Source organism: Anopheles ziemanni, chromosome X (genome assembly GCF_943734765.1).
Source record: "Anopheles ziemanni chromosome X, idAnoZiCoDA_A2_x.2, whole genome shotgun sequence".
Classification (NCBI taxonomy): domain Eukaryota; kingdom Metazoa; phylum Arthropoda; class Insecta; order Diptera; family Culicidae; genus Anopheles; species Anopheles ziemanni.
The window spans coordinates 2,998,528-3,016,899 of record NC_080707.1 but is presented as its reverse complement, the minus strand read 5'-3'; the positions used below and the strand labels follow the sequence as shown (position 1 = coordinate 3,016,899).

General features: G+C 45.9%; 1 protein-coding gene across 1 annotated transcript; it reads right to left on the bottom strand.

Moving 5' to 3' along the window:
* Window positions 1-13,890: 13,890 nt before the first annotated feature.
* LOC131290532 (antigen 5 like allergen Cul n 1-like) lies at window positions 13,891-14,718 on the bottom strand. Its single transcript, XM_058319683.1, has one exon. The coding sequence runs from the start codon at window positions 14,716-14,718 to the stop codon at window positions 13,891-13,893; it is 828 nt and encodes a 275-aa protein (XP_058175666.1).
* Window positions 14,719-18,372: the final 3,654 nt, after the last annotated feature.

Here is an 18,372-nt window from a genome sequence, read left to right as displayed (position 1 = left end):
GGAGTCTATTAAATCTCGGTCGTTCGGTCAGGTTTTATTGGTCGTCTCGATAATGAAATGGGACACATCCCTGCAACCTCTGCGCCACCGGACGTCTCTCTCTCTCTCTCTGTCTCGCACGAACCGAGATGAACCCCGCGCGAGGTTCGCTTTTCCGACGACGCTAAACGTGGAGGTGGTTCTCTGGCAACGGGAAGAAGGGTCGGATGGGAAGGGGAGGAAAATTTATGTTAACTTCATTTTCGCCGCAATCAATACACGCTCCCGGGGCCGCCCTGGCAAGCTTTCCACCGAGCCTTCTTCCTTCCCAACCCCTTTTTTCCCGAGGACCTGTTTGAAGCAATTTTCCTTTTTATTCCGATGTCGGCGGAGTATAGAAAGTAACGAATTACATCTCCCTCCCCCACCCCCCGTCCCGTTCTCGAAGCCGTTTTTCCACGGCGCGAGCGCGCGCGAGAGAGAGAGCGGGCGATAGAGCAAAAGTCAAAAGCTGCCGCAAATTTATCAAAATATGTTAAGTTAATTTTGATGTTTTTACGTTCGGTAATGATGGTGCCATTACGAACATTTGGCGAGTGATGCTTGGAGGGCGGGCTGTGAGGGAGAGGGAGAGGACGCATAGCACACGGATGAGCTCACACCGGCACTTTTCGGGCCACCGGCCGGACCACCAGATGGGCTTGCTTTTCTTTTTACTTTCGATGGGTTAAGGGTTATTATATTTTCCTATTTTCCGGTCGCCGCACTTTCCTTGTTTGTTTTTCCGCTTTCTGCCCTCGACGGCTGTGAGGGGTGTCGGTACCGCGTCGCTTACAGTGTCCTGCGTGCGTGCGTGTATGTGAAATTGATGGTTTATTTTGCTTCTGTTTTGATTTCTCATTTCTCGCACAGCTTTGACACTTGATTTTGTTTTGCTCCGGGATTCGGTAACCGGTTTGCTCTTTTAACCGCTTTGGGTCTAATGCAATCAGATTAATCGGCCTGCTTCGAGGCTCGCTCTCTGTTGTTTGTTTCCAATTTTCGGTAATTGGTAATAAATTGACCTACTTTGCACTCTTTGAAGCAATTAAAATTACTTTGGAAAATGCGATGTTTTTAAAATAACCTTTTGATATGTTTATTTACTTTTGTTTTATGTAGTTATGAATAAGAGTTTGACATAAAGATGAAAATAAACTTGAAAACATCGATTGTTTCCCTTTTTTACAGAACGAAATGGCAATATTTGTTCCTCAAAAATTAAACATTGAAATTCCATTGGTTTCATTTACACTTTTTAGTCAATTTGACTCAAACAAATGTTTTCGCATTTTACAAACGATAGTTTTACATGCATTTTTCTTGTTTAAGAAAAACAAGAGAGAAATTCTATCGTGCCTGATTTATTTTTGTTTAGCTTCCAATTTTTCGTGTTCGGAAAAACCTTTCCCGATGGCTTTGGATTTGTATTAAAAAGGTGAGAACAGTGTAAGTTAAAGGCAAGTTGTGACGTACATAAAATCAGAATATTTTCCAACGTTCTGAACGATCTTTTGATAAATTGCGATTAAAGATAAAGGAGTATCCTTAATACTCTTTTATTTTTTTATTAATTGACTTTAATTTAATTGAAGGAAAAAGTACACAAATATAAATTCATCGTAAAAGCCTTAACATGAAAATATAAAACATTTCCTGCATGTTCTGAACAGAAATCAGCAGAAAACTCGTTCGATTTGCTGATAGTTATTTGTAAACTGGTAAAACGTCAATCGGTTTCCAAGTGCGATCGAGCGGATTGCGAAGGTACGATCGAACACTTTGCCTTGTTAATGCTCTCGTTCCCCGCCCAGGGCTTCTCAAGGGGTCGTTAAAGTGAAGATAAAATATATCTTCTTTCGTTTCCAATTTCACGCCGTTAGTGTTTCGTTACGGGTCCAATTTGACATTCCGTTTTGAAAAAGACGCCAATCCGAATAGAATGCAGAAAAGCAAACGAGGAAAAACATACGCAACCGAAACCATAATGCACGAAAAAAAACACAGGACAAACAGAGGAGTAGACGCGAGTGGCACCTTCCTTCGCCAGCGCTGCACAACCAAACTGACGTCTAATGCACAAACACGGATTTGTCTGACGTCTCCAAAATGGGAAAGTGAGAAAAGAAAAAGGGAGTCAGAAGAGGCAAACAGGAAAGGAGCTGTAATCCGAGAGACGATGGGAAGCAACGGCCCGGGGGTGTGAAACGGCAGCGAGCGGTTTCGGAGGAAGTGGCAAACTGCAACCGAACGGTGCGCACAGGAAAAGGAAAAGGCGGACAGGAAAAACAAACACCCCGAAAGGAATAATGTAACAATCCGATGATGCTGACGCTCGAGAATGAAAAGCAAAAAAACCGCCAGGTAGAAAGGTAGGCGATGTGACAACATTCCAGAAATGATCTCCTTCTAATGGAGTAAACCTTCTTGAGCCTAAGAGTTTTCTTTGCGAAGGATGCGGAGCGAAAACAGCTTTGATCTGCATTAAACATTCAACTGCCAACATGCTGCAATTGAAAATCGATGTTTCCTCGGTGAGACGAGTGAAGAAAAAGCTGCAGCAGGCGCAAAGGCAGGATGGCGAAAAAGGATCTGTTTTTCTGGGTCGGCCCAGGGAAATCGAAGATGATAGTTGGTGCATTTAATTCGAGTCGAGAATGGTGACGTAACGTGACGCCCGGTTGGGTGTCGTTTGTCAATACACTGAACGTGTTCCCATTCTGGCTTAAACGCTGCTCTGATTTCCTCTTATGCATTATTGAACGTGGAATGGAGGATAAACGTCCGATTTGGAAACTGCGCTGGAAGGAGAGACATTCATAAAACATTCCTTCCGAACAGGTTAAGGGGCTCTTTGAGGAAAGAAAGGGAAGTATGACAACCATTACGTTTTAATAGTGCAATGTCAAGTTAGTTAGTCAAGTGTGCGGTTAGAAAATGCATTTTAAAAACTACCCAATGTGAGCTGACCGATTTTGTTCCAACAAAGTATATTTAAAAACAAAGCCAGACAACTAATTTAAATAAAAAAAGGTAAAATCAAAATTAGAAAAGAATAAAATCTAAAAATACTCACAATGGTCAACCGATTCGATCCGCTACGACTATGATAAAAAGAAAAGAAAAAACAAACAAATCGAAAAGTTTTAATCAAGTGACACGCAAAATAGCAAACACTATGAAATGTGAAACCAGTGAGAAACTAAAGTAGAAGTAAAGCGAGAAATGGCAAGAAGAGGATAAAAAAGTGAACAAAAGAAGGTAAAAGCACCAAAATTTGAAATTAAAAAAGAAAGAAATCTAAAAAAAACTCACAATGGTCAAACCGATTCGATCCACTACGACTATGATAAAAAGAAAAGAAAAAACAAACAAATCGAAAAGTTTTAATCAAGTGACACGCAAAATAGCAAACACTATGAAAAGTGAAACTAGTAGGAAACTAAAGTAGAAGTAAAGCGAGAGATGGCAAGAAGAGGATAAAAAAGTGAACAAAGAAGGTAAAATCACCAAATCTCAGTCATACCCGTATAACTAAACGTTGGAAATTTGTAAAACAACATATAAACCAACGGTGGAAGTTGACAGGAAAAGGTTGTTCTTTGATGAAAGGTGCTTTACAAAAAGACAGAAATGTAAACAAACGAGTATTGCTTAAAATCGTCAAAAAGAGGTGAGTGTGGTTCCTTCATCGATGTGAACGAAAAACTTGTCGATTGTTTGCACAAACTTCCCTTTACGTTACAAAAAAAAGAAAGCTGTACACGATGGACCGTTTGTTGGTCGACGTTGTTGCGGCAGCTTAAGTGTCTTCCTGATGTAGCGAAACCATGGGAAATCGATCGATCCGCTCCGGTCGGTAGGGGGAAGAGAAAGCAGTCCGTTTGCAAAACACCAGCACTCCAGCGCCCCGTGAAGATGTGGTGCTCCATTTGCGGTCCCGGTGCATACACACAAACACCGTAAGAGGTCCTCTTACGTTCGGAAGGAGCCAGATCAAGCGGAAACAACCCTGTGAGGCGGCCCGTGCTTCCACTCGAAGCCTGCACACTGTTAGCGCTTGTCGAGCGCAAATCCTGTAATGTATCAATTACAGGAACAAATAAACATGCAGTAATTATATCAAGTATCGCCATTACCGCCCTCTCGTCGTCCAGCCTCGTACGGCTTCCGGCAGAGTGGTTCCGGCGAGCGTGTGTGCCCGCGCGTGCCCCGCAGCGAAGGGGTGCGTGGGAAGCGTGGGGTGATGTAGGTTCGACGGGGGTGCACAGGACGCACCGGGGGACACGGGGACCGTTTGCCGGCGGCCGTGTTTGATATATTATGACTAACGGCACTTCATAATTGAATGAATCTTGACACGCGTGCGCCTGCCGGGTAGGCAATACGCCTTTCGCACGCCTTCCGCCAAACGCCACGTCAGCCTCTCGGACGGATCGATGGATTAATTTGATCAAGTAGCGACGAGCATGCAGGTAGGGGAAACCGGGGCCCTACAGCAAGCCAACACGATTTAATACGCGTTTATGTTGATTTCAGTAAATCGATCGATTCAGATTCATGAATCTAAATGACTCTTTGCTTCATTTTCGAGATTCCTCAATTTTATGGTGAGAGATTCATGAGTCCCAGAATTCATTGATTTTAAAGGAAAGGAAAATTAAGTCCAAAAAATAAGAATAGAGACAACCTTTTTTATTGCTAGATCCACGGCAATGACATGATCATGAAGATTCGTGTAAGATTTATGAAAAATTCATTAAACTCCCGTACAAAACGTATGACTTACCCGGGTCATAGGCGGTTGTAGATCTGAGGATTAACAATGTTCTGAGAGGAAAAGTAATCTTTCGTTATCCCAGGCTCCACTTTACTGCAAAACTTTTCTATATTTCCCACTCATATGCCCCAAGCTGTCAAAGTTTCTGTTTATGTCAACGTAAGTTCGCGATGAAGAAAACAACAATAACAAGCATCTACTAACGACGAACTTGTTAATTCTTTTATTATAGTTTTAGATCATTTTCAGTTTCAAACAGAAACTTTTGCTATCGCACTTTTGTGCGTAAATCAGAGGTGTTTAAAGAAACAATTTAAGTCTGTGAGGCATCTACAACAACAATAGGTATGCTGACGTAAATTGACAAGTTTAGCTCGAAGTGTAGTGGGTAAATGATTGTCTTCCTCTGCGACGATTTATTTCCTGCCTGAAAAGTGAATATCCATACTACCATGTTTATTTTGCGACGGTCAAATATTGCATATGAATTTGACAAATTTGACAAATAAATTTGACAAAGGAAAATTTAAAAAAATTTCTTTTTAATGCCCCACAGATTTTGTGAGATTCGACTTACTTCCGAAGTAGTGTGCTTCTGTCGAATAACGAAAAAAAACACCCTATGATGCATATGACCCCATCGTCCCCTAATGCGAATCGGCTCGCCCACGAAACTTTGCCCCCGTTTTACCGTTTGGTCTGCCTTGGTTTGCGCTTACAGCTTTGTCTCGTCAAATCTTTCGCTAACAACTTCACTAGACTACCTGCAAATCACCCCTTTAGCCGCGTTGTTCATCACCCTTCTGTTTGTTTACCGTTTTTTCCCGCTTGCATACTTTACCACTGCATTATCCTTTCATTCACTTGATCTTTTTTTTCTCTCCTTCTTGTTTCTTTTTCGCTGCTTCCATTCCGAGTGGAGTTGGTCGAAGATGAACCGAAATCGCGCTGGGTCTTCTCGAAGGACGAAGGTGGGGTGGGTGGCCGGAGGGGACCGGAAGTAGGCCCTTAATTAAAGACCGTACGAGCGCGTGTGTTCGGGCGGGCGATGGAAGCCGCCGAAGTGGCACACGTTCAATCTGGCCGTTTGGTGGTGCGTCGTTTGTCGTTCCTTCACCCCCACCCTCCCCCGCCTCCATGGTCAGGAAATTTTCCTTCCTCTCTCCGCGAGCAACAAGGCGTCAACATGACGTCAGCCGAGCCGGAACCGAAAACATCTCCGAATCGCGTCCGTTCCCCCGGTTGGAACCGACACGTGCCGCTCATTACATGCTCGGGTGGTAGGGGGGTGGGGGAGGGTCCATGTTCGGCCACCACCCGGAACCGGAAGCATGCCTTACCAGAGGGTTTTCTCTGGGTTTTCTTTGGGTGCGTTTGGAAAATTCTCGAGCAAAAGCCAAATAAGATCGAGAGCGAAAGAGAGTGTTGTTTGGGGGAGGGGGTTGGTTTTGAATTGAATACCCATAACCCCCCGTTTACCGTTGGAGGACAATTCACCAGCAAACACACACACACACACACACACACACGCTCATAGATGGGCGTTCAGGAGGAAAGAAAGAATAAAAGGGCCCAAGCAAAACGCAATCTGGTACGCAGCAATCTCCGGTCTTCGTACCATCTGTCCTTGATTGTTTTCCTCCGCCCCTCCTCCCTGCGATCTCTAACCTCCCCCGCACCCCTGTACCCCATCCTCACCCCTAGTCAAAGGGGATAGAGGGAATAGAGAGTGATCGAGTTCCCGGCTCGAGTCCGCACAAATGGAGCGTAGCGTCGCACTTGCCAAGGGTTTTCCTTCCTCCGATCGTCTCATCTCCTTCACCACCCCCTCCCCCGTACCGCCGGTCGTGCCTCATAATTGATTAGTTTTACATCTGCGCCCGCCAACTCCGAAACGTCGCCCTTCGTCCTTGTTTATGGTGAAATTATGGCACGCGAAAATTGCGGTTCCATTAGTGGCTCGTGGTTGGTGCGCGAGTTTATTTTTTTCCCCCATTCCCCGTTTGCCTGTTGTTGGCTTCCTTCAATCATTCATAGCACAATTAAATGCTTCAACAAATGGCCACACACACACCGAGTGCGTCCCTCTGCGGTGCATTGTTCCAGCAGTTTGTCCGAATAAACCGGTTGCAGCGGTGGTGGCTTCCCCCTTCGCTGAACTACTCCCGTTTATTGCTGTTTGAGGATCAGCAGTTAGGATTTGGGACTGATTGATTGGTGTCTTCGTAGGGTAGCTTAATCTTTCATCTCTCGAGCACCCAATCGGGAACGGAAACATAAAAAGAAACAATAACAGAATGAAATTGATCGACCCGCAAAGCACGGGATACTAATAACGAATAAAAAAATCTGTTCCATACTGAACAACAAAAAGGAAAAATGATTTTCAACAGTTGTAACACAAAACTGGAGTGCTCGGGAAAAAATTACAACGATTACCAATGAAGAAAATAAGCAAGTGGATGGAAAACGAAGCTATAAGAAACGTTTCACGGTAGTATAAATGATAAAAGTAGGTAAACAAATTGAACATAAAAACACACACACATCAATTAAATGAAACGAATTGCGAATAAAAACGAATAAAAACTAGCGAACTAGCCAAGCGATTGAAAATTAACCACTAAAGAAATATTTACCCAACAAAACGTTGAGTTATTAATAAGCAAAAAATGAATCAAATTGTGTAAAACAGGAAACAGAAAACAGAAACCTCGGCTTTTGTAGAAATAAAATGTTTAAAAACGAAATTAATAAAAGCCACTGAACGAAGATACTGAAAAAGTAAATAGCATTCTACAACAACATTATAACGGTATCCTAAAGTGGATGTACAAGTATAATAAATGAGTAAGTATGTTAAAACGTAAGTTTTTCGGCATACTATGTTATGTTTTGAAAAGCTGAGTGTTATTCAACAATAACCTAACAAACGCAATTGCAAATATAAGTAGAAAGCAAGTGAATGCAAAATTAATCATATCCTAAAAGAAGACAAAAGTTTGGTAGTTTTTTCTTTCGTTTTTTTTTTTACATTTACGGTGGGGAAATCTTCAAATTAATGATTATAACTTTATCGTTAAATCAAGCATGTTTATCTGGGATCACGCCAGAAGTTAATTTGGCAACGACGGAACGACGGAACAACTCCCTTCCACCCCGAAACCCCGTTTAGCGTGTTTTGATCCCTTATGCTCGCGACGAATGGTGCGCCTTTTAATGCTCTTCTTTTTACACTCGTGTGTGTGTATGTATGCGTTTAAATGTATGTTTTCTTCGATCCTTCAATGCGGCTTTATCCTGGACGGGGTGCGGTTTGAGTGCTTATGTTTCCATCCAGCCACAAAACATTTCATTCCAACCAAAACCCGCGCCCGGTCCCTCGTCCCTTTTGGTGCCAACGATTTCTTCCTTCTTCTCTTTCTCTCTCTCTCTCACTCTTTTTCTCCTTTTCTCTTTCGTTTCGCCTATTTCTATCATCATGTCCCCTCCGTTTATCTCACCCTCAAATGCCTCGTCCACTTTTTATCTCGTCCCTATCTGCCTTTTATCCACCCCTCCCTTACCCCTTCCCCTAACCACACCGCTTCCATCTTTCGGTTGTTATTATTGCTGTTACATACCTCTTGACTGTGTGGATTGAAATTAGAGACATCATTTTTCTAACCGGTCCCGGGGTTTTACCCAGCCGTCGCTGTGCAAGATTTCACCAGGAATTGTGTCTGTGTGTGTGTGTGTGTGTGCGTTGTATTTTATCCTTTTCGCTTCTCGTGCATATGTGTTTTGGGCTGCGCCAGCCCAAAAAGGACGATGATTTATGGAAGGGTGACCTCCACAAGGAACGAAGGGTGGGGTGTGGTGGGGAAGTGAGAGGGTGTGGGGAGCCGATCGATCTGCCCCTCGCGCACACGTATGCAATCGGATAAAGGACTTTAGAACACCTCCATTGCCTCCTCCAACTTCCAACTCGAGAAAACGAGACGCAAACCCGTGGGTGGGAAAAGGTGGGGGGAGGGGGAGGGAAGCTCATGAAGAAACATAAAAAGGTAATAATCATAAAAAAAAACATAAACGCGTCGGGCATCGAGCGCAAAGAGCAGTCCCGCGGCGTGGCTGCCTTTTGATGAATTAAACCGAAATAAAACACGGGGAAAAGCGCACGCGGAAAAATTGGAAGTAAAATATTTACCCTCACACCATCAACGGGGCGGATGGGGGGCGGGCGGTGGCCAGGGGGATATGTGATGGCCATCGTCCTGGTTCTCTTTTATTTATATCTCCCCCTCCACCACCACCACCGTCGCCCGAGTCCGGCCACAACCCCGGCGCGAATGCGTTTTTCCGCATTATCGCAACGGGCCCGTTTACAGCCCGTTTTTATCGGCCACTCGCGCGCGCTCACTTATCGGGACGCAGCAATCAAAATATTATTCAAATTAGTGGCTCATCATCACCGCACCGGTAGCGCCGCGCGATCGCTAGACGGAAAACGGAAAAAGAAAAAGGGCCCGCAACGGACACGCGAACACGCTGTTCGGAAAATAATTATTGCCGCTCGCGGGGTTTTTACTCTGGATTTTTCCAATGCTGCAAAAACGGCTCGTCTGACAAACCAAAATTGCGCACGATTATCAGGAGCATCATGTGAAACAATTTTCCGTGTGCAACGAGTTACGTGAAGCCTCGTTGCTTTGGTTTTTCCGTTTCCGATTAGTTTGCGCTGCATTTAATCTGTTAATACCGTAAATACAATATTATCAATTATTTTCGATATTACTATGATAATGAATGCTGATATTTACATGAAAAAAAGATGATATGTTTCAGATGCTTTGTTATACGTATGAAGACCCCGAAAACATGCATACATTTACGATTGAGTTTTAAATTTCAAAATTTATAAGATTTCAATTGTGATAAAACCACCCATTTTCAATAAGGGATCGAATTTAAATTAACGTACAATTTCGCATGCGAAACCATTGATAACTTGTCATGAGAATCATTTTCGACAAATACCATTTTCTATGAACCAAATTTATCAGTATTTGTTGTCATTTCTTTTCAATTGAATATTATTTCAGGCGATTTATACTTGACAAACGGGAAATGTTTGGAAAAGAAAAAACACAAATAGTTTTAAGCAAAACTACTGCCCGAACCAGTTTGGAGGTGGAAACATAAACATAACATCACTGTTTGTTCAACTATTATGAAAACGATACTTTTGAAACGAAACATCAAAGAAAACATTATGTTTAAAGGCGGCAAATGTCTTTCTGAACGAATAAAGCAAAAAGAACTATCAACATTAATTGCTCCAAAACCAAACCATTCGTGCGTTCAACCAACAATATTCGGGAAGTTTATTAGACTTGATGAAATAGTTAAGTTTTTACAGAAATGGCTAAGATCTGTTTTTTTTTTTTTTTGAAAAGTTTTAATGTGTAATTTGTATTGGAAAGCAAATAAAAGAACTTTCGATACCATAAATATACCAGAATGTTTCGTAAAAATCCAGTTTGAAGTTAAAAATGATTGAATACGCAAAAGTGATTGGAAATCATGCGACAGAGAAGCATTTTTGATCACCTCCAAGCACATCTACGATCATAGAGTGGAGATTAAAACAGCAATAAAATTGTTAAAGCTGGTGATAATTACAATTTTTTTTTATTTAAAATGGATAATTCTTTAGAGGGGGGAAAAATACGGTAATTTGATTTGATAATCGTCATAAAATCAATTCGAAACAAAACCAACCAGATATTGCACATGTTTCTAGTTTTGAAATCTAGTTTTTACATTAAAATACTTAACTTAAAAGTATAACTCTGTCCATAACGCTTATTATAGTTGCTCTAAGACCAGTCTTTTGATCGAAAGTTTCATTGAACAATTCTTCCAGCTTTCTTTTATACTACTTTCAGATTTCAGGTTGCTAAGAAATATTCATATTAATATAACAGAGATGTAAGCTATCAAAATAAAAGCAAATTAAATCGTGTTTGATTGTCATAGGACTTCGATTGTTTTTTCTTTGCAGCATATAATAGATATTTTTAATCATTTTGAGGGAAAAAAGAACACGCTCTGGCTCATTGCGCCCCACCGTGCCCTACGCGCTTGCTTCGTGTTTGTGTCAATCAGCTTCATGCAGCGTAAACAGGACGTTCGGTTGCGTTAATGATAGCGTACATGCAAGCAAGCGACACGAAAAAAATCCCGCCGCTCGCCATTTAATCGATGCGACACGGCGTTTCCTCCTTTACCCCTTTCCTCCCCCCCTCCCGCGGACGCAAGGACGATTAAAATAAAATGGCGCCCGGGCGATCGGGCGAGATCATGGCGTTTCGTGGCGAACGCGGGGTTATGATCTCGGCGTCAACATAAACATAGCGCGCATCATGGGCCCCCCGGACCTCACCGGCCTTTGTCTGGTAATTACGTTACGGGCGGTCCTTTTGCCTTACTTTGCCAGCAACGGTTGTTTTCCCGGTCCTCGCTTCCTGCCGCGCTGAGGCGTATTTTTCTCGCCGTTTTCCTTCGGCGCCCCGGGTGCTGCTGGAGTGCTTTGCGTCGCGCCGCAACCCGATATCGAGACCCCGAGCCCGGTCGCCGGGTGCCGGAAGCGCAGGACGCTCGCAGGACGCTCGTCGGTTGTCGAGGTGTCGAAATTATAATCCACTCGCGCACACAATATAGCACCGAGGTAACACGACGCCCCGGTTCCCGCGTTCCCTCCGATGCCCCGAGGCCCTTCCTACGATCTCACCTCTCCCTCCACTCTGCCCCCGATGGCGTGCCGAAGCCGGCCAGAGCTGCATTCCGTCGAAGCTGTAATTTCTCCCGGAAAGGACCCGGAAGGACCCTGAGGCCAGCTCACGGGATCGTGATCCGATATTTGACCCTGGCCGGGGGTTTGGCTTGCCCGGAGGCTTAATCGGCTTTTTTTCCCTCCCTCTCTCCCTCCCTCCCACCACTACCAACACTCCAACATCGTCTCACATCCCGAGGCGCGTCGAGTTTCGGGCGAAGCTGAGAAAGCTAATGGTGGCTGATTGTAGTCAATTGATAGATAATTGCATTTTCCCGGCCGGTAGAGCCACGGCAAATTACGTCATTTCCTCCGCCCGTCCCCGGCTCCTAATTTAACGCATTTAACTGCCGCGCCGAGCGATCAAACAATGAAATCGGAGATGCAGTTTGACGATAATGACGATTTTTGCACTTTATCAAACGCGCAATGAGTGTCGGGAAAGAAAAAACGATACATATAATGCAATTAGTTTTCAAATGTACCGTACGGGGCGATTACACAAATAATACACCCAACACCTTTTTTTTGTTTTCGAACTACCGAAAGCTCCATACATTTTTTTTAGTTGCATGCTAACACTCAACAGACCAATGAATGATTAAACCTAAACTTATCGAGCGCGTCAATCTTCGGACAATTGTTTTGATTATTTTATAACGGTTTTTGTAAAGCAAACGTTTTGGATTTCCAAACGGGTTATTAAAGACACACTTCCTTAAATTATTGTTTTTCTCCACCATGATATGCACTGTGCGTTACGGAACAGTTAAAAGAAAACGATTGGAATGGATTGATTTTAGTTTAAAGAAAAAATAACAAATCCTTACAGAAAAATAATGATTCAGAAACATCAATGTTTAATATCATAATAAATGGGTTTCATTTAGAGTTGTGTAATTCAGATTCAGATTGATGAATCTTTTAGAGTTTCATGAATCCCAAAGATTCATCTACTGAAGAGAGAAACCCCCATTTTTGTTTTTTTTTATCATATGATAAACGCCAATAAAATAATTGTGAAGTTTAATCAAAGTTTCGAAAGATTCATTAAGGATTGAAGATTTGAATCCTTAAATATTCACCAGTCCATCTGAATGAATCTTAGGTGAAAGATTCATATATTGAATGAATCTCGCCAAAAGGTTCATTAGGCACAACACTAGTTTCATTATCTATGTTGAAACAAGATGTAAGAAATCATTTGGAAAAACATTAATCTTCTACATTTTTCATAAAATCTATTATACAATTCTAGTTGAAATGTTTCTCATTTGGGAATTTTTGGGAGTCAATATTACAAGCGTTTGTTTGAAAGTGTTTTTCAAAGGCATGTCGATATAAAATTAAAACTTTTATAAATAAAACTAATTCAAGCATGAGAAAATTGTCTATCGCGACATCCTCTTTTATTGTTCAACATGCCCTAGGGCATATGGGTCAAGCGGATCCACGCGACCCACCTAGTGTAAAAGTGACAGCAGCGCTATCGCACGCAACATTGCACGCAAGGTAAGCTCGTCCTTTCACGCCGTTGGTTCTAAAAGTTCCTTACGTGGAAGGACTTCCGGGCCGGGGATCTCGGGTGTGCTAAAAAGTTTATCCTCGCTGTACTAAACCGAACATCCTTGAAGCTTGCGCTGGCTGCGTACACGAAAGCTTCACCGGAGTTGGAGCTTTCCTGCGTAATGTAAAGCACCGAAATAAAGTTAAATTCGAATTTCACAACACCGTTACGGGTGACGACCGTTACGCGGGTGACGTTTTTCTCCGGGAAAGTCCGTATCTCAGCCGTCAGCGGTGGCAAGCAGATCTGCGATCCCCTTGGCCGCACCTTCCTTCCCTTTGAAGCTGACACCAGTACGCGAGCGGCAGTGTTGAATGAAGCGGCTGAATGGAACCGTACCCAGAAGAAAAACCCGTTCTACAAACGTACCTCCTAATGGCACAGTTAAACACTACATCGTTGTTGTGTATTCTTTTCCCCGTCGCAGCCTTCTGCGCGTGGTCGTGCGCGGCGACGGCGACGAAAGGGAAGGTTTTATTTCCACTTGACAGTGACATCTGATAAGAGGAGCGGAGTCGGAAAGCCCGATGTGCCGACGTCGCGAAATTAGCATTTCAATGAATGGAGATGAACGGATGGATGGATGATGATGAAGCTGATGGGGATGATGGCCTAACGCCACTGGTGTCTGGTGTGTGTGTGTGTGTGTGTGGGTCGATTGATTGGAGGAGCGAGCTTTGCGCTGGAGATCCAGATGTGGTCGCGGTGTCACACACACAGGCCCGGGTAGCTCGGGCTCTGGCCGTTGATGCAGCCGCCCGCCACCGGGCCCTTGGTGTAGGAGCGGTCGCCGATGACGTTGCCGTACGCGTAGTTGCACACGAGGTAGTCGTGCGTCCAGACGTAGCCGTTGTAGGTCTGCCAGGTCGACATACCGCACGCCATGCGCACGGCCCGGTCGTTGACGATCTGCGTGAAGTGGGCAAAGTCCGGGCCGACGTAGTTCTCGGGGTAGTGGTCCTCGTAGCGGACCGCCAGCGGGTACTCGTTGAACCAGTGGTCGATGATGTACCGGTACACCTGCTCCTTGGTGACGTTCAGCCCGAAGTGCCGGATGATGGCGATGTTCTGGCCGGCCTTCGGGTACGCGACCGTGTTGCGGCAGTGGTCGTGCGCGTACACACACGAGCGCGCGTTCAGCTCGGCCAGGTACTGCAGCTCGTCGTCCCAGTAGAGCTGCGGCATCCGGTAGGCCTGGCTGTAGCCGGGCAGGTTGCCGACGGCCAGCCGCTGGCGCTGCCGGTTGTGCTGCTCGAGGATGGCGGCCTTGCGCCCCGCCGTCATCGGCACCACCTCCGGCTTCAGACCCTGGCACGCCTTACCGAACGGCAGCTCCGAGTAGCAGCCGACGTGCGCGTCTCCGCCCGGACACAGACTCCTGCTGCAGTAGTAGTTGGCACCCGCTTGCTGCAGCTGTTGCGCCAGACACGGTGGCGCCATCGCCCCCAGCAGCAGCGCGGTCAGCAGCAGCAGCTTCACCTGATGTGCCCGGTCCGACTGCTGGCGCCCAGGTATCAGCCGCGGTGTCTGCGTCATCGCCGAGGTTCGATCCAAAAACACCGCCGGGTAGAGTGAGGCTGTTCCGAAGCCGAGAAGAACCTGTTGCGAGCTGCGCACACGGGCAGCGACTGAGCGGTCGCGCAGGATCGACCACCGGGAGAACCCCAAAAACCCACCTCCAAACACACCCTCCCCGCGTGGTGCTCTCCAACCAACCGAAGAGCCCGGCGAAGAGAGGGAGGTGCTGCTGGTGGTGTTGGTCCGCAAGAAATCAGACAGATTGTCGCGCGATCTCACGCTGTGACGGCATCGAAACCGGATCCCCAAACCAATTCCCCAATTCCCCATCCCAAATTTCACCGGCCTATACCAATCGTATATCTGGACCTCTGGAGCTCGCCAAATTAAAAAAAAAACTTTGGCGGTTTGCTTTCTCAGCCCCGCAGGCTAGGAACTTCTCCTCGCGCCTGGGTTCTCACGGTCCTCGAGGCCAGCGTCCATCCCGGAACACCGCGAGAAGCTGCGGAAAACAGACGCCACCCCAACGGCTGGGCGCAGCAACTCCGGACGAAAGGCGTGTGACAATAAAGAAGAGAGGACAAACAAAACAGTTTGACGCACACACACACACAAGCACACGCGCACGGTCAAGGGCGGCAAGGCAGAGGGAACCGGTTTGCGGGCTTCGCCGCGGTTTATGGGTGATGAATTAACTGCGCGCGCGCCCCTGCTCCTCCACCCGGAGCTCTTCACTTCTGTCTTAGTCACACCTGAAACCGGCGTTGGAGCATAAAAGTCCAGCGCATGCTAATTAGATTGGAAAGCTGTATGTTCCGGCCGGCTCGGGTGTGCTTGTGTGTGTGCCAGGCTCGTGAGGTCAGCCGCGAAAGCTTCAAAGCCACGCCACGCGTTCAAGGTCAGGGCTCGCTCTTTTGAAGATCAAGTCCGGCGACCGCCCTGAGGCTGAGGACGGTCAGCTGCTGAACCCGGGAAACCAGGTATCCGGGAGGCGGCGAAGGCCAGGGTTAACAGAACCGCTTCCGAGGCCGGACGTGACTCACCTTCAGGCTGGAGTCCGCCTGTCACCCGGATCGGCAAGCTCATTATATCGCGGCAATAAATAATCATTGACAAGTGCGCGAGAGGAGTTGGGGAGAGGGAGTATTTTCAATAAATTTACATCCAAATAGACGACCCGGTTGGGGTTCCAGGACATCGGCTCGCCTAAATGTGGCCCTGCCATAACCTCCAATTCGGCAGAATACCGTTACACGGCAACATTCGGCGAATAGAAATAAAAGAAGCGAATTTTGTGTTTAGTCCCCCCTCAAGATGGCGCACCGAATCCTAACCTCTCCAGAACTCCACAGCAAACACTGGGATGAGTGGTTAGCTTTCTTTCCCTCCCAGTTCCGACCGCTGGGACCGTTCTGTGAGGAAAGTAAACAAGCATCTGGGGAACGCCGCACTCAAGAGTTAGGTCGGACAAAAAAATCTCCGAGCTCCAAAACACCTCCAATTTGACGTACGCCCGCTAGGTCCAGTGTTTGCGCTCCTCTTTATCGCGCCGGTATGAGAGTTCGCATTTCTTTCATCCATGTGCTTTTGTTCAGCCAGTTTTCCCCGAACAAAAAAAAAAGAACTCCAAAATCTCCCACCTGGAGAGACCTGGTTGTCAAGCGCAGGTTCTAGCCATCCGCGGACGGTTGTGTGTGTTTGTGCGTAGATCATTAGCGAGTCCTACCGCAGGGCCCCGCAAGAGGACAATGAACCGGATCGGATCAGATCGCGCTAGACAAAAAGATTTCATAATCTGAAGATAATACCTAACGCGCCGCTGGTGGCCCTTCGTCGTGGAGCAGACTATGGTCGTGGTGGTCGTGGTGTGTTTTACATATTTACCCAACCGAGGGTAAAGGCCTACATGCGATCGGCGAAATGTCAGCGTCAAGCTTTTGGGACCGCGACTAGGTCTCAGCGTGTTGGCAACACCGTCTTCAAACATCACCGCCGCGGAACGGTATCTGTTTGTCTTTCCACTCCCGGGGGATGATGTTTGCTTGCCAAACTCCAGGACCGGGTCCGGGTCTTAGCCCTTTCCACTACGGTTCCGGCTTGCAAGAACAATTAGTAGGTTCAACCCGGATAAAGACGGATGTTGGGGAGTTCCGCGGGCAAAGCAGGGGCGGGGATTAGCGGGATTGGTATGGAATTCCAGCCAACGAAACACATGGAGGAGAGCCAAAACAAACAAACCGAATCCCGAAAACGCATAAATCGTCTTGCCTAAGTACGAGCTGCTGCAGGTTAGCTCATGCGAAAAGGACCCTCCACCCGGAGCGCATGCACCCAAGCAGCCGGCAAATGGGATGAGAATGAAGGCAACCAATTTCAAACCACGCCATCATCATTAGCCACTAAAAATAGTCATGCACTCCTTTGCCATTCGCAGTTCGTTTTCCGAGGCCACCGATGTTTATATTTTATGCCCCATCAGCACCGCAATCGATTAATTATCCCCGGCAACAAGGAGCATGCCGGGAATGTCGGTATGGTAAGGGTACTACCACCGCTTGTCACCCCATACCCTACACCGGTTGCACAGTGGTCGCGTCCTCCTGTCGAACCACAACACCATATCGCCCAGTAGTGCTACCACTGTGCGGCTCGTTCGTCGAGCTTGTTTCGCACGCGTAACATCTCACTTCGGCCTAATCTGCGCACCGTGAACGCCGACCTGCTCCTATATAGGTGGCCCTCGACGACGACGACGATTAGACGAGTTCGCAAAAGAACGCTTGTACGCGCAGTACAACTCCCGAACGAACGCACGCACGCACACGCGGAATGATTGATGAGAGGGGAACAGTTTTGCTCATTAGGACGGTATAAATGGGCTGACAGGGGCAGTTTGTCATACTCACGGGTCGCCCAGAATGGCCTACCAAAAGAGGGTCCCCAATTTTGCCATCGCTTATTCCAGCCGCATTGCGCTGGCGTTGTTGGCGGTCTCTGGTTTTCTTTGTGCATCGCTAGGTGTCTATACAACAGTAGGCTGGCAGAGCGATGTTTTCCTTTTTATATCAAAACATACTCTCAAGACAGAAGACAAGTAAAATAATCGAAGCCTTCGACTTCTTTGTCGAAGCGACTTGTCAAAATGTCATACAAAAAGTAAACAACACATTTTAGGTTTTCTCTCCAGCAGACGTCATATCACACGAAAATGTTCAACTCGGAAGCTGGAGGTTTTGACGTTTTTTCCACGCTCAACTGTCAAACTGGTACTATAACCATTTGTAAACAATGCAATTAACTCGAGGATCTCGAAGCAAAAAGATCATTACGTCTCATGTTCGTTCTAAATGTACTAATGTATATAGTTGCTCAAGAACAAGAAGAAAGGTTAACTCGTGACAATTCCAACTGGCGGTTCCTTCTGATAGTGAGATCCCACATCTGCTGTACAGGGGCTATACACTCACGATGTTGTTCATCGACATCCTGAACTATCATTTGAAGCCTTATCTGGAAAATCACAACACTCAACAGCTTATTTTTCAGCAAGATAATGCAGAAGTGCTGCGCAAGCAAGACAACAACAACTTACCTTGCACGACAAGGTATCAAAACAATGTCCTGGCCAGCCGTTCTCTCAGTTATTCAATCAAAAACCCTAAGTGAGGCAAT